The following is a 26,011-nucleotide window of genomic DNA, read 5'->3' as shown; positions in this document are numbered from 1 at the left end:
TTTATATAAGTAATACTTTATTGGTACTGCGATATTTATGTTATTTTTTGTTTTAAAATATAAAATATATTTTTGATAAACATTAATAGATTACATAATTTTTTCAGTACAATTTCAAAAAAGTGAATTCGTTTTTAAATCTTTATTTTTTACATAAAAAATACATGAATAGTTCATAAAAAATATATATTCTTTATCAAAAAAGAATTACAAATATTGCTAGCTAAATGTGTGTGTGTATTTGGAAAACTGAAGAAGAATGTGCTAAAATGTATTTTTTTTATTTTATAAAGTGAATATTCTCATTATTATAATTTTTTTTATATTATATTGTTTTATATTAATATATTTTATATTATATATTTTAGTTAAATGATCAAACGAAATTTTATTCTATATATTAAACATAAAATTATACATTAAAAAAAAAAATGTATTAACGCTCATAATTTTTTTTCTATGTATAAAATTAAAAAAAAAAATGGTGTAGAGTCACTTTTATTGTTTTACTTTGTATTTTATTTTACTTTTATTTTATTATATTTTTTTTTATGTATTAACATCCTTGAAAATTTTTTAATAAAGGTGTAGTATGCATTTTACACGTTATATTTAAAATTTACAAGGTGCTAAATTCTTATACAATTAATATTATTTTCTGAAATATACATGTATGATTTTTATTTAAAGTATATATTTTAAGAAATAAAAAGCGATATGTGGTATTTTCTTTGAAAAAAAAAATTGTTAATATTTTATGTAAAAATGATGAAAAATTCGAAGATAACTACATATTTGACTGTTAAATGCTTGCTATTATTAGTTTTATTTTTTCAAAAACATTCAAGTCAAAATTCATTAAATAATAGAACTAATTATGGATTAAATGATGAAGAACTCAAAGCAATGATTCTGGGGCTTAACTATAACCAATCTAGCAAAAATAAAAATGAAGTAGACAAGGAAAACACAGAAAATGAATCTCTTTTATTGCGTAATTTTATTAATGAAGATACATTTGATAATATGAAAAATGAAAAAGAAATTGAAGGTATTAAAAAAAGTAAAAAAAAGCATTTTGATGCGTCTAACAGAAATATATCCAACAAAAGTACCTCATTGATTAAAAATGAAAAAAAAAATACTAGTCTTGAATTAAAAAATTATCAATCCTTGCAGAAAACCATTGAAAGTAACAAGCTAAATAAAGAGGATAATCAATATGACAATGACGAAAATCAAGATACCGATTATTTTAGTGATAGCTATGATTTTGACAATACAAATGCCTTTATCAATAAAAATGATACAAGTAAATTAAATTATTCAAATAGTCACAAAAAAAATGATTTATATGATATAAATGAGTCAAATGAGGCCAATATATCAAACAGTACAAGGTTAAATGATTTAAAAGATGTATATAATTCAAATGAGCTTAACGTATTAGATGAAGAAAATGAAGTTAGTGGTTTATCTGATTTAAGTAAAGAAATTGATACAGATGACACAAATATTACAAAAGAAATAAACAATGTAAACAGTATAAATACTCCAAATAATTTAAATAAAAGAAATATTACAAATGATGCAAGTAGCGTACAAAATATAAATAATTTAGATAAAGACAATAAAGCAAATAAATTGGAGCACTTGACTAATAATAATAATGAAAACTCAAATAATTTAAACAGTGTGAGTAACTCTAATATAAGAATTTTAAGAAGAGAAAATAATATAAACAATTTAAAAAATGAACATATTTTTAATGATACAAGTAATATAAATAGTAATATTTTAAATAATAATAATGCTAATAATATAAGTGATATAAAAGCATCACATAAAAACAATTCCAATAATAATGATAAAGACATTAATAACTTTGATAAAATAGACGAAGTAAATAACAAAATTACAAAGAACATTGATGACAATGTTAACAATATAAATCAAACAAATAAGTATAATTTTAATAATAATAATACTAATGCATACGATATAAATGGTATAAATAACAATTTAAATTATGATGATAATAAAGAAAATATAAATAATGTAAATTATAACAATTTAAGTAGTACTTATAGGGCAAACGATGTACATGATGTAACAATTTCGAATAATATAAATGATGAAAATAGTAAAAATATCAATAATTTAAATAGTAATAATGTAAACTATAATGATAATGACGCAAATGATAATAGTAACACAAATAATCAAAATTTAAATTATAATAGTAACAATATAAGTAATTCAAGTAATGCAAATAACAGTAATTTGAGTGACAATAGAAACGATACATATGGAACAAATAACAACTTAAATGATATTAACAATAGTATAAATAGCATATATAACAATTTTTCCAATAATAATAGCATAAATGATCATAATAGTTCTAGCATATTTCATTTAAATAATAATAATGCGCATTATGCAAGTAACGTGAGTGCAAATAATTTAAATCATGGCAATAATATAAATGACGTAAATAAAATAAATAATGGTTTTAATGATAATGACATAAATGGACTAAATAAATTTAATTTAAATAATTATAATGTAAATAACAATAATTCTAATAATCATAGCAAAGGAAATTCTAATGATAGTTATCTAAGTGATAATAATGTCAGTGATAAAAATGGAAATTTATTATTTAATGATCCTAAAAATATAAATAATTACATAAAAAACTTAGACAATACCAATTCAGAAAAATCGGAATCATCACGAAATGTTATGAATATTAAAAATGATGAAAAAATCCAGGAAGTGAACAAATTAGAAAATGAAAAATCAAACAATGAAGTACATAAAACATCAAGCGAAAATATTGATGAACCTACAGGATCAAAGGTGTTTAAAGTCCCTAAAAAAAGGAAACCAAAAAATAATGATACATTTTCCATGGAAAATGACAAAAAATATGATCCAGAAGATATGTATCATGGAAAAATGAATAATTCAACAGAATCGTATAATAATTACATTTCAAATTGGAAAAATAACGAAAAGGATGAGTTAAAACAAAAAAATATGGATGAATATCTAAAAAAAAATGATAATTTAAATAATGCCTTACCTAAAGGTTTAAATTTTTATAAAATAGGTGAATCAGATGAAAAACCAAGGGGATTATTTAATGAGGAGGGTCAAAAAAAAAGTCCCCATTTTTCGGAACAGAAAAATCTTAAAAATATATCAGATAATGATGAAAAAAATGATATGAAAAATTCAATGGAAGATACAGACGGACTTGATGAATCTAAAAGAGAAGTACTAAAAAGAATAAATCCTGTAAAATTTGAAGAATACATAAATGATAAATTATACGATACTTCTGAAGAAAAAGAAAGTAAGATCTTAAATAAAACAGAAAAAAATTGGGAAAATTTATTTTCTGAAAAAATAAATTTAAAAAAAGGTGAATATGATAGAAATGAGTATAAATATTTTAAATTGAAAAATAATGAATTTAAAGTATTAGGAATAATTAATAAGTATTCTCCCAAAGGAGGTTTTTCTATATCCGTTGATTGTGGAGGATATGATGATTTCAACGGAATTCCAGGAATTTCTCATCTTTTACAGCACTCTATTTTCTATAGATCTCAAAAAAGAAGTACAACATTGTTAAGTGAATTAGGGAAATATTCATCAGAACATAACTGCCATACTAATGAATCATTTACTAATTACTATGCTACTGCCAATTCTGAAGATGTTCACCATTTATTGAAATTATTTGCAGATAATTTGTTTTATCCTGTGTTTGATGAAGAATACATAGAAAATGAAGTCAGAGAAATCAATAATGAATATGTTGCAATGGAGAATAATCCTGAGAATTGCCTAAAAACTGTTAGTGAATATATCACGGATTTTAAATATTCTAAATTTTTTGTTTATGGAAATTACGTTACATTGTGTCAAAATGTTTTAAGAAATGGATTAAATATAAAAAAAATTTTGTATGAATTTCATAGAAAATGTTATCAGCCTAAAAATATGTCACTATCTATATTACTAGGAAAAAAAATAGGTTCAGACAATCATTACAACATGAGTGATATTGAAAACATAGTTGTAGAAATTTTTGAAAAAATAAAAAATTATAATTATTCAAAAGAAAATGATATTATAGGAAAAGAAAATAGTCATATAGGATTGGGAAAGAGAAACTTTAATAGACGAAAAAATCATTATGATAACACAAATTTCATTTATAATGATACACATTATAATTTCCTTGGATATAATGATAATGAATATGGTACTTTTATTGAGTTTATTAACAAATCTAATTATATAATTGACTCAAACCAAAAAAGTAAGTATGTTGAAATTCTAAAGAAAGAAGGATGGGAAGATCAAATTTACTTATATTGGAGCTCTAAAATTAATATTGATTTGTATAAAAAAATTGAAGAATTTGGATCTATAAATTTTTTACAAGAAATATTTTCCGACTTTAAAATAAATGGATTAAAATATAAATTATTAGTAGAAAATAAATATGCATATGATTTTAAAATTATTAGCACATATAACAAATATTATTTGAACTATGGAACACTAATAAAATTAACAAAGAAAGGAAAAAGTAACTTAGTTCATTTACTACATATATACAATATATTTATTAAAGAAATTACTAAATTATTTGATCATGATAGCTTAGATAAGGGTCTAAATAAGTACATACTTGACTATTATAGGGAAAAAGCCTTTGTCACTGATCATAATTTTAACAACAATGATGTAAACGTTGGTCTTAATGATTTAATAAATTACTCTAATAAATTATTAACTTATTCAGATGATCCATCTTTATTTTCAACTATTAATAAATTAATTGAAGATAGGGACAAAAATGATTTCCGAAATCATATTAAAATTACAAGTTTAATTGGTTCTCTAATAAAGAATGAAAATTTAAATATATTAAATGTTGTAGATGAATTTTCCATTACAAATCAAAGTAAAATTCCTTACACTACCATAACATATGCTACGGGGGAAAATCCATATCTTATTGATGAAAAGGAAATTATAAATGATATAAATCTTAAACTTCCAGAAATAAAAGTTTGTCCTTCTAGTAATTTTGGAAGTGATAATATTTTTTATGAACAAAATTTTTTCTGTGTCCCATATAATAATAGAGAAAATTTTGAATACTCGGAAAATAAACAAATGTTCATGTCACAGGAAAATAAAAATGCACTTAGATCAAGCATTTTATATAACACACCTTGCTTAATTAAATCTTCTTATGGATATAATATTTATTTTAAAAAAGGTTTAACAAATGTTTCAAGAGTAAAGACTGATATCATTTTTTACTTTCCTTCTAAAAACTTTACTTTTTATGAAGATATTTTCACTCGCATACACATTATAATTTTAAAAAAAAAGATAAAGATATTTCTTTCCGATTATACCAATTGTTCAGTAAATATAAATATAAAATATAGTGCAGGCTCATATAGTATACACATAGAAGCCAATAGTGATTTTTTCGAAGAATTATTTAAGAAATTAGAAGAGCTGATGTCAGCAAATGAAATTCCTTCAACTGATGAATTCAATGAAGCCTATGATGAATTAAATTTATCAGTACAAACAAATACAAAATTTGGAATAGAAAATTCTTTAAAAATTATGCATTCTTTATTTAACAAATACATTCCAACTGATAAAGAAATTTATGATATTTTAAATTCTTTCTTTTTTTATCCTTCATATAATGCATACGTAAAATATATAAATAGTTTTTTTCAAAGAAACTATATCAGCATTTTCATATATGGAAACCTTATAATATCAAATTCAAAAAATAATGAAAATTCTCTTAATGATAATAAAAATAATGTTGATAATAACAGTTATAATAATACTAATAATAATAATAATATTACTGATAATAATAATAATGAGATAAAAGATAATATTAATGTTGATAGTGATAATATTAATAGTGATATGACGGAAAATATTAATAGCAATAATAATGATAATAGTAATATTGATAATAATTATACCAATGACAAAGATAATAATAATCATGATGATAACAATTTAAATAACAATGAAAATATTGATAATAATAATGAACATAAAATAAAAGATAATGCATATTATAGGATAGATAATGAAAACAATTCTTCATATTTAAAAAAAAAGCAAGAAGCTTCAGAAAAGAGAGAAGACTTTGAGGAAGAAAATTTTAATTCAGACTCACTTCAAATATCTTTTAATGCATCGGGAATAGAATATTTAGTAAATTTATGTGAATCATTCATAAGAAAAGTAACAAATAGTGTTATTAAAAGAAGTGAATCTACATATTACACAAGGAAATTAATTAATGATGAGGATATTGAAATAAATGTCCAGAATACTGGTCAAAACATAAGTAACTCAATAATAGTATCATACATGATTGAATCAGAAACTATATTAAGTGATGTTTTAATTAACATTATAGCTGATTTAATTTCGTCAGATTTTATTAAATTTATTAAGATAAGATATAATGATGGCTATATTGTTAATGTAAAAACTTTTTTCACACCTTATGGCTTAGGTGGGTTACTTTTTGTAATTCAGAGTTTCGATAAAGAAGTTGAAAAACTTCAGGCAGACATATGTACTTTTGTTAAATACTTAACGTTCCAGCTACTAAATATTGAAATACCTGAGTTGATAAAGAAGCTAGAAATTATGAAAGAATCATATGTAATAAATAATACTATATACACATTTAACCAGGAATATTCATCTATAATGGATCAATTAACCATTGGGCATGAATGCTTTGACAAAAAAGATAAAATTATAAAAATATTTGACGAGTTGATTAATTGCCCCCAAATAATTTTAGATAAAATAAATTATATTCTAAAAAACTCAAAAAAAGCCATTTTTAAGGAATATAAACCTTTTAATATATCAAATAATAAAAAGGAGATCAATGATAATAATAATATAAACGAAAGATGTAATTATTCCTATTTGAAAGATATAAAAATGTCAAATGTACAACTGATAGATGATTCACATTTAATTAAAACATACAAATTAAATGAGAATAAGAGTGTTTCAAATTACGATATATTTAAAATGGGTGAATTACATAAAAAGGAAAATTTTATTAATTTACCAAATTTCCTTCAGAGAGGAGAAAAGGGACTTTTTCAATATTTTATTGATTATTTTAGGAGTGATGATAAAAGTCATTTGAAGGATGGCAATTATTTAGATTTTAAGAGTTGTGATGAAGAAATGTCTTCAGAAAATATTCATGTATTTCAAAATTTCACAGATAATATAAAAAAAATAAGAGAATATTTTCTACTTAAGTTTACAACAGACAAAGAAATTAAAGAAAAATGTTCTATAGATTATGAAGAAATTAGGAAATATTGCTATGTACACAATGCTAATGATAATGATAAGGAGAATGCTTTAAAATAAATAAGATGATATATAATTTTTAATACAAAAAAATTTCAAGGAAATAAGCAAAAAACTAAATATATAAAGAATAAAAAAGCTTAATTTGGAATTTTTTCTTTTCTTTTTTTCTCCTATAATATTACCTTGATTGTTAAAGAACTTACCTATTATTTTTACAGTTTTTTACAGTTAATTTTTATATTTTTTATATGTATAATTTTTCTTTTTTTTTTTGTAAAATTCATTGAATAAATTTCGGTTCTATATGATAAAATATATTTTAATTATGAATAATTTATTTTTATTTTTACGTGAATTTTTACTCTATTTTTTGCACTTCTATTTATTTAAAGAACATTTCATGTTCTTAATGCTTTATTTTATTTTAATTTTTTAAATTGTGATATTTTTTTTAATAATTGTAATGTACTAAAACATGAATGTTTTATACTTATAAATGAGTTTGCTTTATTTCTTAATTTTCATATTTACCTATTTAAAAATTAGTCTATATGTTTTTTATGAGAAATATTAAGTATGATTTAATTTGATTTCTATAAATAATAACTAGTTAATTTCATTTAAATTATTAGTATTTATATAGGCTTAATCAAAAAATATATCCTAAAACTAGTAGCAAGTTTATATATATATATTTATATATATGCATTTTATTGGAAACATAAAAATAATAAAAGTAAAAAAGATAGATGCTTTATATCTTATTTTCAAGTATTAATTTCGTATATTTATCAAAATCATAGTTTATCTTAATCAATTCTTTCGTAAAATTATTTATGTGATATATTTCATCAGCCACATGTTTTATTAGATAGGTGTCGTGACTAATAATAATAATTCCTCCTTTATACAAGTTTAATGCTACAATTAAGGCTTGAACTGATTCAATATCGAGATGATTTGATGGTTCATCTAAAATTAGTATGTTGGGATTTTTATAGGCTAAAATAGCTAATGCCAATTTACTCTTTTGACCTCCTGATAAAACATATATGGGTTCATATAAAATATTTGTAGGTATATTAAATTTATTAAAATATTTGATGGCTTCCTCTTCTTTTATATTTTTGCTGGAATAATTATACTGTAATTGTTGTATTGAATTAAAAATTGGATTTAAACTATCAACATGGTATTGGGAATAATATCCTATATTTGCTTTATTGCTAACATGTAATTCTCCTTCAAAAACATCTATTAAATTCAAAATAATTTTGATTAATGTTGTTTTACCACTTCCATTAACACCACAAATTGCAATTCTAGAGTCCATGTCTACTTCAAAAGATGCATTTTTAAATAAAAACTCATGTTTAAATTGGTAATCATTATTAATATTAGTTGAAACAAGTTCTTCATCTTTAGTGATATTAGGTGACTCTGAATTCATTTTTATATTATTTTCATTAAAACTATCCCCTATTATAATATTTGTGTTTTTTTTTATTTGTATATTTTTAAACATTGAATTTTTAAATGACACATTTTTTAATCTAATTAGAACATTGGATATATAAAATGGTTCTAAAAATGAGAAGCTAAATGGAGTTTCTTCTTTCTCCAAATTTATCACAGGTAATTTATTTAAGAGCTTTATTCTACTTTGAACAAGTGATGCTCTTTTTGAATTGCATCTGAATCTATCAATAAATTTTTGTACATGTTTTTTCTTCATTTCAATTGAATCAAATTCTCTTTGTTGTTGTAATAAATGCTCTATTCTAGTTTTTTCAAATTGATCATAATTTCCTGAGTAATAAGTCAATTTTTTATTATGAAAGTGAATGATATCTGTGCAAACTTCATTTAAAAAATCTCTATCATGGGAAACAATAATACATGTCTTATTTAATTTTTTTATGTAATCTATCAAAAACTGTATTGTGTATATATCTAGATGGTTAGTTGGTTCATCTAATAATATTATATCATTGTTACTAAATAAAATACGACTTAAGCATAGCCTCATTTTCATACCTCCACTTAAAGAGTTTACTTTTTTTTTCTGCAAATTAGAATCAAAACCTAGTCCACATAAAATTTTGCTTGCCTCTTTTTCTGTTTCTAAGTAGGAAATACTATTTAATTTTTCATAAATAGCTAATATTTGTTCATCTATATTTTCGCTGTTTCCCTCTTTTGTATTATTAATTTTCTTTATATCATTTTTTTTTTTTTCTTCTTTAATTTCATCACATAAATTTTCCATGTTATCTTTTCTTTTATTTTTTATTGATTCAAGATATTCTAGTTCTTTTAATAGATCATATCTTAGTTTGTCAACCATCAGTACAGATTCCAGAACAGTAACATCTTCAAGAAATAAATCTTGTTCAATACAGGCTATGCTAATGTCTTTTTTTATTTCTTCAATTTCATACCTAGCTAACTTTGCCAATAATGTACTTTTACCAATTCCATTTTTTCCTATAAGTCCATATTTGTTCATAACATTTATTTTTAAAGTAGTATCATTTAGTAAGTTCCTTTGACCAATACTTAAATTAAAGTTATCAATTTTAATATCATACATTTTTTCAATTTTTGTTTTGTTCTTATTAGAATCATTATAATGTAGCAAATTGTGTACTCTTATAGGTGATGGAATTTTAATTTTGTTTTTAATCCATTCCTTAAATAAATTTAATTGTTTTTGCTTTTGTTTTTCTTTTTCCTTATTTATTTTTATACTTTCGCTTAAGGGGACATTTGTATTGTAATTAATTTGTTTTTCATGTATTCCTAAAAAGGGATCATTATAACCTATGATATTATTATTTTTCCAGTATTCTTTTAGGTTAAAGGATTTTGATAATTTTTCGTAATTAATATTTTTGTTTTTATCAGCTATTACATTGCTACTTTTTAAGTGTTTGTTAAAAATTTCTGTTATTTTACTTTTTTTTATTTTTTTTTCAGAAAATGAGCAAACTAAATCATAAAAATAATCTACACCATTTTCCAATATTTTTTTTTTTTCATCAATTATTCTTTCTCTTAAATAACTTTCAGTTTCCTCATCAAATTCGAGGAGCTCAAATAAATTTTCTAAAAGATTTTTCATGTTTTCACTTTTTTTTATTTATCCTTTTATTTTACCTTATTAAACCTTATTATTTAACTTACAATAAAAAACACCTAATAACGAAAATGAACTGACTTAATTCAATAGCAGCATTAAAAGTTAAAATAATACAAGTTTAAATAAACCAAACACTTTTTACACTATTTAATTTCCATATAAAGAAAAAAAGGAAATGAAATAAAATGAATAAAAATAAAAATTTAAAATTTAAATTAATTTTTATTCATTTAAAAATAATAGTCAACAAAATAGCACTTCTATTATTTTTACATATGTAATTTGTTAAAAAAAAAAGAATATTTTTTTTATATATTTTTATGCTATGTTACAAATTACTTTAAAAATAAATTATTTTTTTTTTTTTTTAAACTTACATCTTTATAAAAATATTTTCCTGCTTAATGTTTTCTTTTTTTTTTTGAAATAACATTTTAAAGATATTCCATAACTAATTTTTCTTATCTTTTACACTAAATTACATCTTTAAAAAATTGTGTAAGTAAATTATTTTTATTATGAACTACATTTTTTTAAAATATGAATTTCTTTTTTTCGTTTTTTCTTTTTTTTTTAAATAGATTTTGTTAGAAAAGTTATTAATACATAATTATGACTTTTAAAACTATTAATAAATGTTTTTAATTTTTCATTATTTTTTTTTTAATATATATATAATTTTTACCTTTGTATTTTTCCTTATTTAAAAATGGTATTATTTTTTTTAATAAATACATACATATTTTTACTTTCACATTTATATTTTCCCCTATTTAAAAATAATATTATTAATACTTTTTTTTTTCGTTATTCTATTATTAATTTAAAAGTATTTTTTTTTTCATATTTCACTATTTTTATTTATAATTTTTAATTTTTAAAAATAATAAAGGTATGCTTTTTTACATACCTTTCTGAGTTATTTAAAACCTCTAGAAGTAATCATCATAAATTAAGTTCCATTGAACATTTCATAAAATTTTCTACAAAGTACTAAAAACTTATAAAAATAACCGTATTATATTATATAAAGTATATTATATTATATATATTATATCGGGAATGTTTTTTATATGCATGCTAATAGAGAAAAATAATGTATTTTGCTTTTTTATATCTAAATATATTGTTTTTATTTTTAAAAAAGTCCCTTAAAAAAATTAAAGTATTTATTTTTTTTATTTTATGGCATAAAGAAATGACATAATTGTTCAATAATTTAATTTCTATATATTATTTTATGAATAATTTTTTAAGTGATTATTTTTTCTATAAAGTATTTATATGTGTTTTATAATAGAATAAAGAATTGAAATATTTACTAGCTTCAAGTATTTTTTGCATGCATCTAAATTATCTAGAATGTTATAAAAAAATAGTATCGGATCAAAATTATGTTGAAAAAAATGCATCAATTATCTTTTTATAGCATAAGTATATTTTTTATTTAAAATAAAAAAGAAGAGAATTTTTTTTTTATTGCATTTTTTTTTTTTCTAAATTAATTTAAATTAAAAAAAAAAAAAAGGTAAGTACTCTACTATATATAGTAAATATACTTAAAAGAACAAATAATCAGAGAAAGAAGAAAAAAAAAAAAAGATAGATATAAATAAATTTTACTAGATAAAGTTTATTTGAAATTTTGAGTTTTCAAGTTTTATGAATATAGTAAATTGAAAAAAAATTTATATTTAAATTTTAATTAAATTTTTTAAATAAATTAAAAAATACAAAGTTTGAAAAATTAAGAAAAATTTATCAATATATAATAGTAGTATTTTAAAATTAAAAATATATATAACTTTTAAATAATTACTTTTTCATACTTTTGATAAAAATGAATCTCTCATCAATTATTTTTCTTACTTTCTTTTTTATCCTTTTCAATAAATCCATAGAAGGAAAAGTTACAAGTGTAGAAAATAATAAAACTATCCCTAAAAAAAAGTCTAGTAAAAGTAAGTTGAAAAATATTTTAGATATAGAAAAATTGAAGTTGTTCATTTATTAAATTACAAAAATATACTTCGTATAATACATAATTTTTTTTTTTTTTTCATTTTTTTTTTTACAAAAGAACAAAAACTTGATATTGATGTATCAGAAATTCTATCTGATATGATTAAAAAAGATGAAGAACTTGTTAAAGTTTCAAAAAGCAGATCCAAATACAAAGTGATTACAGGAGCTCTTGCTTCAACTTTAGCTATATTAGCAGCAGCTGTTGCTAGTGGTGTTGGATTAGTATTATATAACACTTCCCACAATAGACACCCATTCAAAATTGGACGCTCTAAAAATGTATGATTAAAAATAAATTGTTATAGTATTTTTTATTTTTTTTATTATTTTATTGTTTCATTATATATTTTTTTTTTATTTAAAATTTAATAGAATGAAGATGGTGGTAATAATAGTGATGGTGGTAATAACAATGATGGTGGTAATAACAATGATGGTGGTAATAACGATGATGGTGGTAATAACAGTGGTGGAAGTAATCAATAGTTGAAGAGACAACTCATAAGCTTATTTAAACGAGCTTTTGATGGGAGGGGTTAGTCATCTTAACCTAGTTAATGAGTTATAGCACGAGCTTTTTTTATTTTTTTATTATCAAAAGAGTTTAAATTTTGATAATATTTATTTTATTTAATTTTATATTTTTATTCACATTTTCATTTTTGGACAATAGTGAAAAATTTTAATTTCTTCATTTTTTTTTTTTTCATTTTTCTTTTTATTCATTTTATATTTTATTAAAGTTGTTATAATTATTTATAAAGAAAAGTGTTGCGTAGTGATTTTTTTTTATCCCATAACTGTTATTAAGATGTGATATATAATGAATAAAAAATTATTGTAAAGTTATGATTAATTACCATACAATAAAAAATATAAATAATAAAAGTTTTATTTACGATTTTTCCTAAAAAGAAGTAAAAATTTATTCTAATAAAAATGTATTTTCTTTTAAGCACTATGATTGGAATTTATAAAAAAATGGATTTTTGAAAATTTTTTTTGTAAAATTTTTTTGAAAAAAAAAATTCTAGAAGTCAATTTTTTTTTTTTTTTTGAAAAAGTATGATTCTTGTAAAAGAAAAGTGAAATTTATTTTTATTATTTTAAAGAAATATGCCAAATAGATCGTTTTTCTTTAAATTTGTTATATGTGGATCTCCTTTTTGTATTTTTTTATTTAATGAAATTAATAGAATAAAAAATTTTCGAGAAAATGAAAGATTAAATAAAAATTTGTTTTTAAAAAATTTTGATAAAAATATTATAAAAAATAAAGTAAATAGTGAGAACTTCAAAGAAAATTCTTTTCATGTAAGTGATGAAAATGAAAATGAAGCACTAAATTATTTTTATGGAAAAGCATGGGGATATACTACAGATTACGAAATTGATTTAAGTTTAAGTACAGGTGATTTGATTTTTATTAAGCATGATTTGGACTATATAAACTTTTTTAAAAAAATATTATTAAAAATAAATAGATATTTCCAATGTAATAATGATTATGATGAAATAGGCATTATCATAAAAAAACATAATGTTAGTTATGTTTATATACAGAACATTTTAAACAAAAAGGAAAAATTAATACGTTATTCCTATTTTTTACAGAAGTATAAACCTTCCGTTGTTTCACTGAGAAGATTATTATGTATTGATGAAGATATAAAAAAGAAATTGCATATAAACATATTAGAAAGTATAAGGAGGAATGAAATTAATCATTATTCTATTTTTTTTAATACATTATACAATATTTTAAAAAAAAAAAAAAGTAATAGGGAATCTTCTAAAAATTGTCTTTACGATGAATATATGTGCAAAAAAATAAATTCTAATATAGAAGTAAACAATTTAATTAACATGTTTTTATTTAGATCCTTTAATTTATTTTTTTATTTCTTAACTTACATAAATGAAGAAAGTTTTAAAAGAGTATCTCATAAGCAAAATGTACTTCTAAAAAATATTGATTCGAATAATGTAATTCTATTAAATAATTCAAAATTTGGTAAGTCATTTTTACATTTTTATGAGTTTCCTTTGAATTCTTTGACTCAGTTTCCGTTTATTAAAAAAGATTATGAGTTGATGAAGAAAAATAATTTTATCTATGAAGAACCAAAAAGAAAAATACAAAAAGAAATAAACAACTTTCTTTCACTTTTAATAGAAAATGAATATGCATTGATAGATTCCCTTGAATATATGAATAAAACACTAAAAAAAGAAAAGAAAAATGGGGTAAATAAAAATAGGAATTTCATTAATTCAAATAATTTTATTGATAAAATGAGTTTTTATTTTGAAAATTTCTTTAAGTTAAAAAGTATTTCTTTGGCAAATTATCATGTTTATGAAATTTACAAGAACACTCATTTATTACCACCAATAAAAAATTATAATTCTTTGCCATTATTTTTATGCTTAAACAATTTATGCAAGCCTATGAATCCACAAAATTTACTACATGATAAATTCAGCATACCTAAATTATCAAATTTATTTCATGTAAGACAAGAAGAAGATGAAAAACTACAAAAATATTTTTATCAATTTAATAAAGTACCAAAATCATAATTGTACATTCTTCTTTAAATTTTAAACTTCTTTGTAATATTTAAAATTTGCATAACCCATTTAATTTTTTTTAAACTCTAACAAAATATTTTTTTACTTTATGATTTTTAATGCTAAGATTTCTTTCATATTTTTAATTTTTATTAAAATAAATATATATAAACCATTAATATCGACATAAATAAAATGAAATGTAAAATAGAAAGAAATAAAATAGTATGTATATATGCATGTATGTACTTTATGTAAAAGAGTTAGGTATATATAAAAAACTTGGGATACCATCATCACCTGCTGCTATAATACTATAAATTTCTAATTCATTTTTGAGTAAATTTTTAGAATCATAAATAAAAATACATTCTATACAATTAATTCCTCCTTTTTTACAGGCACCAAAAGCCCACAATATATTTCTATTGGTTTTATCATATAATATATGTGGTTTTTCAATAAAATTGTTAAAATTTTCATTTATATTATTTATGTCAGTTAAATTTTTTTGTTGTTCTGTTAATTTTCTTTCTGAAAAATCAGAAAAATCCAACAAAAATAAATTTCCAAAAGATGAACCAACCAAAATTAAGTGATTTCCAATATATCTTGCTGATAAAATAGGCTCATTAACACATATTTTTTTCAAGTAATTATTCAAATTGGAAGAACATATACTTTGAATCTCAAATTGATAACAAAAACCATCGGCTGAACACGAAATAATATACGTTTTATTATTTAAGTTGTAAGTTATAATACAATTAATGCTGGATGTATGGATTTTTTTACAGCTTATATATTTATGAAAAATTCGAAAATCTCTTACTTTTATTGTACCATCAGTTTGACCTCCCGTTACTATTAAAGGTATTTTTTCATTATTTAAATTTAAATAATTGTTATTTGTACCATATAAATTATCTGAATTTACTGTATTAATATTGTCACGATTAATAGATTTCTCAATATCTTTTTTTGAATTATTTTTTTTGTCATAATCATTTCCTTGTAAATTAAAAAAATTTTTTTTTTCTCTGTTTAAAATAGGATCTGTTATGAAAGTTTCATTATCATTCATATATAAATAAAAATAGTTCATTGCTCCTATGTTGCCATTGTGTGTACTTTTTGCATTGAATATTTCTTGGCATGATTCTATGTCAAAAACGCATATTGTTCCATTTTTATCTCCAGATATAATTTTATTTTGTAGCCATAAAAATTTGGTTATTGGGTAAAAATGATTACCTTTGTAAGTGGATATTTCTCGGAATTTTTTTATGTCAAAAAGTTTTAGTGTTTTGTCATAACTACTAGTAATGCATTTTTCATTTGTTTTATCAAATTTCATATCACTAATTGTAGAATGATGTGCATACATTTCTTTACAAGAGATCATATTATTAGAAGCTTTAAATTTTACTTCTCTAACCTTTCTTTGTTGTTCTAAATATTCTGAACATTTCATAATTTTATTTATTTTAGGGATTTTACAAGAGTACGTAGTATTCCATAAACATATTTTTCCATCTAATCCTCCTGAAAGAACTTCATTTTTCTTAGTAAAAAATACTTCATTTACCCAGTCATAATGACCGCACTTTTTATGATATAATTCTTTAATTGTTGATAAATTTTTTAGATTGTGTATACGTATTGAATGATCTGCACTAGCTGTTGCCAGATAAGTTCCTACAAAAAAAAAAAAAAAAATAAGAATAAAAATTAAATAAAATGGAAGATATTAAATATATCATTTATTTAAATAAAATACAAAAATTACTTAAATAAGTTTGTTTATTTAAAAAATAAAAAGAAAAATATGCATTAAATGCTTATAAGTAAAAAGACAAAACTTATATTTTTCTACATAAAAAAACACATATTTTAAGCGTATTCATTCTTTAAGATATTTTTAAAATATAAAAGGTTATTTATGTTAATACAATACAAAAACAAAGATAAAATAAAAATAGCCTGAATTTCTTTTTTTTATTATTGAATTATTATTTTCACTTCTTTTTTACCACTTTCGTCTAAGGAGAGAGAGAGTACTGGTCTATCATGTGCATATTCATAAAAAAAAGAAAATTCTGGTCCATTTTTCAAATTTTGGTTTTTTAAAGAAGCTAAGTTCAAATCTATATTATCAAAACATGTATTGAATGTTTTTATGTTACTATCTTTTAATATATTTATTTTGCTTTTCATTGAATAAATTCTTATATTTTAAGGTTAAAAAAGTTACATATTGATATAATACTTTTAAAAAATAAGTTATTTAATTTTTTATAACTATATATATAATACTTTTAAAAGAAAAAAAAAAATTAAATTACAGTATAGAAAAAAGGATATATTAGAGTGAATTAAGAATTATTTTTTTAATTTATGTATTAAGAACAGGAAGTCCTTAATGTTATACTAATTTACCAGTTTTATCTATAAAACTATTTCAATTTTTTTAGTTTTATAATTATTGTTATTAAAATTATCTAATTTTAATATCTTTTTAATATGAGTATTGGAATTTATACTTTTAATATAATTTTTTTTTTTTTTGTTGAGTGTGTGCATAAATGTAAATTTACACAAATTTAATATTCCATATTATACATAAAAAAAATTTTTTTCATATGAATACTTAATGATTATGTATTTATATTTTATATGGTATTAATTATAAGAAGAAAAAAATACATATTTTGATAATTCTGCTAATTTGATTAATTAAAATAATTTATAAAGTATTTTACAATTACATTAATTTTATAAAAAAATTCATTCTTATGTTAATATAATTTTTTTTTATTCCTTTTTTTTAAATTACAATTGTTACGTATTTTAGATAGCATAGTATTGTAACTATATAATGAAAACAGCAATAAAAGGCTAGAATTTAGATGATAAAATTTTATTATATCATATATATATGAAAGATAAAAATGAAAATAAAATTTTTTTTTTTATTGAGAGAAATATATTTTGATATATAATTATTTTCACCAATTAAAAAAATATACATATTTAAGTTTAAATATATTATTAAAATTAAAAGGTTTTCAGTTTAAAAAAAAAGAAAGCGGCAAAGAATTATAAATTCTTATTTTTTATTGACATATATTATTTTACATATGTGAAAAATAAATTACATGATATAAAAACAACTTTTTTATGTTTCGAATTTGTAAATAAGTAATATTCCATGTTTTTAAATTTCTTCCAGTATAAATATATATTGTAATTATGTTATTAGAAACAAAAAAAAAAAATTTTCACATATATAAGAAATTAAAGAATTAAGTATTTGGAATAAAATAACAAACTTTTCATAGTAGTTCTAAACATAAACATTTCTTTTTTCTTTTGAAACAAATGTGTTTTTACTGTTAGTATTTTTTTTTTAATATATTCCGAAAAAAAAATATTATAGTTCATAAAAATTTTCACAGGTAATCAGTATATTATGTACTGTTTTTTTGAATAAATAATAGTCTGTATTTTTAAATATATATTAGTATGCAAACTAAAATTATAGAAGCAAACTAATTTTATGTCTAAAATAATCCAAAATACGAGGAACTATTTAAATTAATAAAATGGGTAACATATTTATTTTGTTCAATTCGCACATGCATCAGTCGAATTTTTAAATAATGCATGCAATGGTTTCATGTTTTAGGAATTAAAAAAATTAATAAAAAAATACATTTATATAAACAAGTTATATAATTATATCATCAAAGAAAAACAACTTAAAAAGTTATATTTTTATAATTCTTTTTGAAATACTAAGTTAAAATATGTTAAAATAGGTTATTCTTTTTGTATTCTTTTATGTTCATAATTCCTTGGAATTTAATCCTTATTCCTAAAGAAATCGAACAAATATTAATTTTTATTAAATATTAAGATAATCTTAAAATAATTGAAATATCAATATATGTAGTTTATTCATTTATTTTATTTTTTTTCTTTATATTTTTCTTTTTACAGTTTTTTTTAATGTAAAAAAAAAAAAAAAACACCATAAAGTGAATCGTGCAATAAAAATGGAATAATTTCTTTGTCTTTGGTATTTAAATCATTACAAAAATATTAGGAAAAAATTATAATGCGAAATAAAAAAGAAGATAAAAAGAAAATAAGAGAATATTCTATGGGAAAAAGTAAAAAATTAAGACAAGATAATATTATTATTTCAATAAGAAAAAAAAAAATGAAAAAAAAAGAGATAAATTAGAAAATTAATTTTTCTGATAGCATAAATTAATGCAACATGTTTTAGGAAATGGTTACTAGACAACAAACAAAAAAAAAAAGTAAAATTAATCTGTAATAAAAATTAAATATTAAAAAAAAATAATAACATTAAAATTAATTTATATTATAATATAAGCTGATAAATAATAAACACATATATAATTCAATTGTTTTGAATTCTGTGAAAAATAGAAAAATAGTAAATAATTTAATTAAAATTAGAGATAAATTAAATAAAATATATCATGAGTTTTGAGTAATAGTAACGCATATATTTTTAATTTTTGAATTCTTATTTCTTATAAATTTTTCTTTTTTGTTTTAAATATTCTTTTATTTCTGTTATATATATATTTAAATTATTATTGTTTATTTATCATTATCTTTTTTTTTCTTTGTTCTTATTTTACACACAGAAGTTCTATTATTCTATCTTTTCTGTTTGTTTTTGTACTTGTTTTTGTTTATATTTTTTTTTCTATTTTTGTTTTTACATTTCTTTTTTTTTTTGTTTCTTTATTCTATTCTTTTTATAAAACTTTGTTTTAGTTTTTTTTTTTTCCTAAAATGAGCAAACAATATTATCCTTTAAAAGAACAAAATATTGAAAAAGGTGCGATTGATGTATTTAAACAAAAAATAGAAAAAAAAAAACAAGAATATCTAAGATTCAGTCTATCAAAGAATTATCAAAATAAAAAAGAAGAAAATGTAAAGAGAGAAGAAAATAATAGCAATAATGATAAAAAATTGATATATATAGAAACCTTTGATACACATGATAAATATATTTTAAATATGTATGATGAAGAAAACAAAAGTTGTGAAGAAGAAACGAATAAAAAAGAAAAGAATGAAGTAGCTCGGAAAAAGAGCGAATGCAAATTAAAAAGTAAAAATGAGGAAAACATATATATTCCTTTAAAAATATTATCAAATAGATATAATTACAGTGACTTAGTTGAAGCAACAAATAATTTTTCTGAAGAAAATAGAGTTGCCAAAGGTGGGAATGGAACTGTTTATAAAGGAATATTAAAAAGCTGTATTAATGTAGCAATAAAAGTTTTAAAAAAAAATGAAAACAATGGTTTTGAAAATGAAATTATAATTATGAGTAGATATAGACATAAAAATATTTTATCTTTATTAGGTTACTCAATGAATAAAAATTACTTTTATTTAATTTATGAATATGCTAATTTAGGGGATTTAAGAACTCTTTTATTTAATCATTATTATTTTTATAATTCCAAAAATAAAGAGAATTTAGAAAATAGTTGTTCAAACTTAAGATTTGACGATAATTTTATTCCTAAAAATCAATGTTATGGTTATTCAAATAGTTGTTTTTCCAAATATAAAGCAAATAATTTTTTAAGTTCCCATTTTTTTAAAAATTTTGGTTCTCAAAGTGATACATTTGAAAATCGTCAACCTCTGTTTTTATCCTTTAGTGTTAGAATAAATATTTTGGTTCAAATAATAAATGTTTTATGTTATTTACATACATCTTCTCCTATAGTATATCATAGAGATTTAAAATCCGCAAATATTTTAATAGATGAAAAGTTTAATGCTAAGCTGGGAGATTTTGGTCTATCATTTGTTTATGTAAATAATAATAATATATTTAATTTGACTGGAGGTAAGAATGCAAATATATATAAATATATATGTACATATAAATATATAAAACATTTTTGTTGAATATATATACTTTTTATATAGGAACCCCTGGATATGCAGATCCGTATTATATATCTACCCATGAAATAAATGAACAGACAGAAATATATTCTTTCGGAGCATTAATATTAGAAATGCTAGTTTCAAAGTCTCCTGCTATTCATGTGGGAAAGAACTACAATTGTATTTACAATACAAATGAGAAATGCCCCATATATTGTCATAAACAAAAAAGTGAAATTGATGAAAATGTATTCGATTATTTAGTTAATCATATAAATATGAACGATTATAAATCCATTTATTCTGTTTTAGATTATAGTGTTAATTTTCCTGATTTTTTAGTTGAGAAATTAACAAAACTATCTTTTTTATGTTTAAATCCTAATATTAAAAGTAGGCCATCATCTAAATTGGTAAATTTAATTTTATTAGAAATACAAAAAGAGAGTGATTTGTTCATAAAGAAACAAAAGGAAATGTATAAAAGGAAAATTAACAATATAAATATGTATTATGAAGAATATGAAAAAGATAAATATAACAATAATATATCTAATAATTATAGAATTAATGAAGAGGAAAAAATATATATTACAGATAGAAAATGTAATAAAAATGAAAATCATGATTTAAAAAATGAAAAAATTAAAAATAATGAATATTACAAAAAGATAAAAAATTATAATGTTTATATCAATCACATAAGAGAAATAAATTCTAATACTTTAAACCGATTTTTTTATAAATTTATTCATCTTTTATTTAGAAATGATAAATTTCGTAATTTATATAAAGGTGCTTATGAAAATCTATTTTCTGAATATTCTCAGAAAAATAGTGATGACAATGTAGATAATACACATCTTAATAAAGTGCTTACAAATAAATACTTAAGTTTTAAATACAACACAATTAGTAATGTGAGTAATATAAAAGGCTTTTTTTTTGAGAAGTCACATAGAGATTCTTTTAATAAAATTTTTTTTTTTAATCCATTTTCTTTTAATTTGATGAATTGCTATTTTTTTATATATATTTATAATTATTTGAGGAATAACTTATATGATTCAAAAAATATATCTGTTATAAAAGATCGTGACAAACATTGTCATTTCAAAAGTTATAGTAGTTTATATTATTCTGATAAAATAAATCACTATAAACAAATAAATTGTGAAATTAAGGAAAAATATAGTAACTACAGAGGAAGTAATGGTAATAAAAGAAAAGATATTAAAAAAGAATATAATATAAGGTTTAATGATAATGATAATATTAATAAATATAATAATTTTTTAAGTGGAGAGAAAAATATTGAAAAAAATATTTTTACCCAAGAACAAAGATATAGTTTTATGGAAAAAAGTATTAATAATGATATTTATTATCATGATATGAGCAATAAAAATAATATGTCTAATAGATACTATAATTGCACTTCTATTAATAACAGTGATTCATTAAAAAATCGTCTTAATATAAGTAATGATAATCATAAAAATAATGTTATATTTATGAACAAAAGTTATGTGAATAATAAATATAATAATTTAGATTACATAAATAATGATAGCAGTAATACGTATAATGAATATATTGATAGTATTCAAATTAATAACCAAAGTAGCACAAATTATGAAAATATAAATAATTATAAAGATAGTCAAAATAAAGCGAAAAATCAAAATTTCTACGATATAAGTAATAAAAGCATTAATGAAGAAGAAAAGAAAAATAATGCATATTCAAGCTGTGAACCTTTTAATGATTCATATAATTTATATCAATCGAAAAATGAAAAAAAATTATATAATAATTTTTGCTCTAATAAGTGGCCTTTAAAAAGAAATTGTAGAAATAATACACCCAAAATGATTTTTAATATTAAAAAAGAGAATAATATGGAGTTAAAAGAAAATTGCATAAATAATAAAAAGAAAATTATGAGAATAAATATTTCAATTGATGAAGAAAAAAAATCAAATGATTGTGAAAAATATAAATGTAACTTAAAAAAAGAAGACAGTAATTCTAAAAATAATAATGATAAAGTTTGTAAGTCTTCATTGAAAAATTATAATACCCTTAAAAAAGAAAATAATAATACAATAGTAGAAAAAGATTCTTTTATTCCTATTAGAGATATAAAGGAAAATAATATAATATATATTTCTAATTTTATAAATTTTATTAACTTTGATAAAAATAGGAATGTGAATAATTCTAATGTTTTTTCATGGTTTAATAAAAATATATTTGAAATGATAATAGATGAAAATAAGGTTGTTTCTGATGTTACTTTCTTAGATATCTTGTATGAATTTAATATTTTAAATTTCAAAGAAAATAATGAAAAAAATTGCCATAGTAAAAATAAATATTTTTTAAGAGGAGAGTGGAATGATTATGATAAGGTTGAAAATAAGTTTACTTCGGTTAATGCACAAAGTAATTTTTTTTTTGAAATAGCAGTATACCATGATGATAAAAAAAATATTCACAATATTTTTTTATTAAAATCAAATCAATTAAAATATTTTGCATGTGACCAAAACAAAAGTACAACCAAAAAGATATGGATTTCTGATTATGTAGGTAGGAGAAATGAGTTTGTTGAAAAAATTTTAAAAAAAACAATTTCCAATATTTTATATGAATGTATAAGTAGAAAACACTGTTTATTTTTATTAGAAGTACAAATGAAAACTTTAAATAAACCGTCATGTTATGATCATAAAATAAAAGGAGACTTTTTATATTATTATTTTGAATATAATGTAAAAGTTTTATGTAATAGTGAAAATTGTATTTTTTCTAATAATTATGTATTATATAAAAATAATACATATTCTTATAGTTTACCAAATAATATTTTATCATTACTTGTGTTTTCTGAGGATAAAATTATTAAAGATGTTTGTCAAAATAAAAATTCATCAACAGCAACACACAGGATTCATTTTCCTCTTTATCCGTTTTTTGTTAATATAAATTTCTATAATGAAAAATAAAAAAATGATTAAAGTTATTCATTTTTTAATAATTTATCTTATATATATGTAAATATAATGGAAAAATTGAAGAGTGAAAATAATTTTAGTAAAAACAAGATTCATAAAAGTGTATATTAATAAAATTTTGAATTGTAAATATATTTATATGTAAATATATAGGTGAAGATTCTTAGACTAAATGAAATTTTTACATTTTTTTTTCTCTTTCAATTTGATTAACTTTTTTTTTTCTTTGTCATTGCATTAAATTTTTTTTTCTTTTTTTTGTTCGTTTTATTTTTAAAAAAATTTTTTTTTTTTTCCTTAATTATTTTTTCTTTAGATGTAACTTTTTTTTTTTTTTTTTGTTAAATTAATAATTATAATATTATTTGATTATAAAAAATATTTAAAGAAACCCTATCCATGTTATTTTTTTGTTCTTTTTATTAAATTTAATATGTTTAAATTTCCATGTTTTAGAGATAAAAAATGGATGAAACAAAATGGAACAAATATGAAATATCCAGACGAATTTCTTAATGTGCAATTCCGTCCAGATTTTTTAAAAAATTATGAACATACAGTCAATTTTGAACAAAAAGTTGAACATGTCATAAATCAAATTAAATCAGCATTATTTCGGCAAGCTATATATAAAGTAAAATAAAAGAAAAAAAAAAAGAAAAGAACTTTTAGTGGTTTTTTTTTAAATTATATTTTTACTATGTCCTTTTTTTTAATACAATAAATTATAAAATTTTATTTATTAGAAAATATGAAATACTTTTCCAATTTTTTTGTGTATAAAATTTAATTTCATTTAAATTCATATATATATAAGCCTTCTTATAGAAGATAATATTATATAAAAATAATAAAAATGTATTTGATAAAACATTTCATTTATTAGATTTTTAATTTTATTTGTTATTGTATTTATTTTATAATAAATTAAGAATACAAGTTTGAAATTACACGAAAATAAATGTGTATGTATATTTAAGATTATTTTATTATTTACATTTTTTTTTTTTTTGATAAAAGATACAAAATATTGAAGTAGTGGCTATGAATGAATGCAGAGAAGATAGAGTTTTAGAAAGAATAAAGAAAATTAGAGGTTATGAAAGTTTTAAAGTATCTAATAGTAAAATTTTATGTGATGAAATATGGACAATAAAAAGATGCGATAAAAAAATTTCATATTGGGTACGCTATTATGAACAAGATAAAAATGGTTATTCATTGTCAGTTATACCAACTCAAATAAAAAATATTTTTTATTTTTTTAAATATTATTATTTTTAAATAAATAAATAAAAAAAAAAATTATCTTACTAATTCACTTTTTCTTTCCTTTTCCTTTTATTTTTATATATTTATTTTATTTTATTTTATTTTTTTTAAATACAATAAATATTTTTAAGTATAACATAATTTATAACAATAATTCTACAATTATGCATTTGTGTGTAATATAAATGAAATTATATAGTAAAATAATTTAGGTTATTTAATAAAAAAAAAATAAAAAAATAAACAAGTTAAAAAATTTGAAAAGTTAAAAAAAAAGTATATATTATATTTTTAAAAGAAAAATAAAAAAAAATTAAAAAGAAAGAAATGATGCGTATTTTATTGCATTTTTCTTTTTTCTTAATATTTTGTTAATTTTTTTTACATTTTAGATATTTTATAAAAATCAGAATTTTTTAAAAATATTGTACAATTTTTATATTATAAAATTAAAATTACTTATTTTTATTATTTCGAAATAATAAAAAAAAATTTTGCATATATAATTTTTTTGACAATTTGAAGATATTTAGTTGTACTTTTTTTATTTATATGAATAGTGTTATTTGTTTTTTCATATCTCTTT

General features: G+C 19.8%; 7 protein-coding genes across 7 annotated transcripts; 5 read left to right on the top strand and 2 right to left on the bottom strand.

Moving 5' to 3' along the window:
• Positions 1 to 768: 768 nt before the first annotated feature.
• PRELSG_0918600 (petidase, M16 family, putative) lies at positions 769 to 7,488 on the top strand (the record flags this gene model as incomplete). Its single annotated transcript, XM_028676620.1, has 1 exon — positions 769 to 7,488. The coding sequence occupies one exon, from the start codon at positions 769 to 771 to the stop codon at positions 7,486 to 7,488; it is 6,720 nt and encodes a 2,239-aa protein (XP_028533091.1).
• A 697-nt stretch (positions 7,489 to 8,185) lies between these two features.
• On the bottom strand, positions 8,186 to 10,555 carry GCN20 (ABC transporter F family member 2, putative; the record flags this gene model as incomplete). Its single annotated transcript, XM_028676619.1, has 1 exon — positions 8,186 to 10,555. One exon carries the CDS (start codon positions 10,553 to 10,555, stop codon positions 8,186 to 8,188), a length of 2,370 nt encoding a protein of 789 aa, XP_028533090.1.
• A 1,858-nt stretch (positions 10,556 to 12,413) lies between these two features.
• Positions 12,414 to 13,138, top strand: EXP1 (circumsporozoite-related antigen, putative; the record flags this gene model as incomplete). The annotated part of the gene is made up of 3 exons (XM_028676618.1): positions 12,414 to 12,528; positions 12,654 to 12,877; positions 13,085 to 13,138. 3 exons carry the CDS (start codon positions 12,414 to 12,416, stop codon positions 13,136 to 13,138), a joined length of 393 nt encoding a protein of 130 aa, XP_028533089.1.
• Positions 13,139 to 13,714: 576 nt separating this feature from the next.
• PRELSG_0918300 (conserved Plasmodium protein, unknown function) lies at positions 13,715 to 15,181 on the top strand (the record flags this gene model as incomplete). The annotated part of the gene is made up of 1 exon (XM_028676617.1): positions 13,715 to 15,181. One exon carries the CDS (start codon positions 13,715 to 13,717, stop codon positions 15,179 to 15,181), a length of 1,467 nt encoding a protein of 488 aa, XP_028533088.1.
• Positions 15,182 to 15,422: 241 nt separating this feature from the next.
• On the bottom strand, positions 15,423 to 17,389 carry PRELSG_0918200 (conserved Plasmodium protein, unknown function; the record flags this gene model as incomplete). The annotated part of the gene is made up of 2 exons (XM_028676616.1): positions 15,423 to 16,870; positions 17,206 to 17,389. The coding sequence occupies 2 exons, from the start codon at positions 17,387 to 17,389 to the stop codon at positions 15,423 to 15,425; spliced, it is 1,632 nt and encodes a 543-aa protein (XP_028533087.1).
• Positions 17,390 to 20,008: 2,619 nt separating this feature from the next.
• Positions 20,009 to 24,144, top strand: TKL2 (tyrosine kinase-like protein, putative; the record flags this gene model as incomplete). The annotated part of the gene is made up of 2 exons (XM_028676615.1): positions 20,009 to 21,089; positions 21,173 to 24,144. The coding sequence occupies 2 exons, from the start codon at positions 20,009 to 20,011 to the stop codon at positions 24,142 to 24,144; spliced, it is 4,053 nt and encodes a 1,350-aa protein (XP_028533086.1).
• A 442-nt stretch (positions 24,145 to 24,586) lies between these two features.
• On the top strand, positions 24,587 to 25,437 carry PRELSG_0918000 (conserved Plasmodium protein, unknown function; the record flags this gene model as incomplete). The annotated part of the gene is made up of 2 exons (XM_028676614.1): positions 24,587 to 24,787; positions 25,174 to 25,437. The coding sequence occupies 2 exons, from the start codon at positions 24,587 to 24,589 to the stop codon at positions 25,435 to 25,437; spliced, it is 465 nt and encodes a 154-aa protein (XP_028533085.1).
• Between the last annotated feature and the right edge of the window lie 574 nt (positions 25,438 to 26,011).

The sequence above is a fragment of the Plasmodium relictum genome (assembly GCF_900005765.1).
Source record: "Plasmodium relictum strain SGS1 genome assembly, chromosome: 9".
Lineage (NCBI taxonomy): Eukaryota > Apicomplexa > Aconoidasida > Haemosporida > Plasmodiidae > Plasmodium > Plasmodium relictum.
This window is presented reverse-complemented; position numbering and strand designations above follow the sequence as displayed.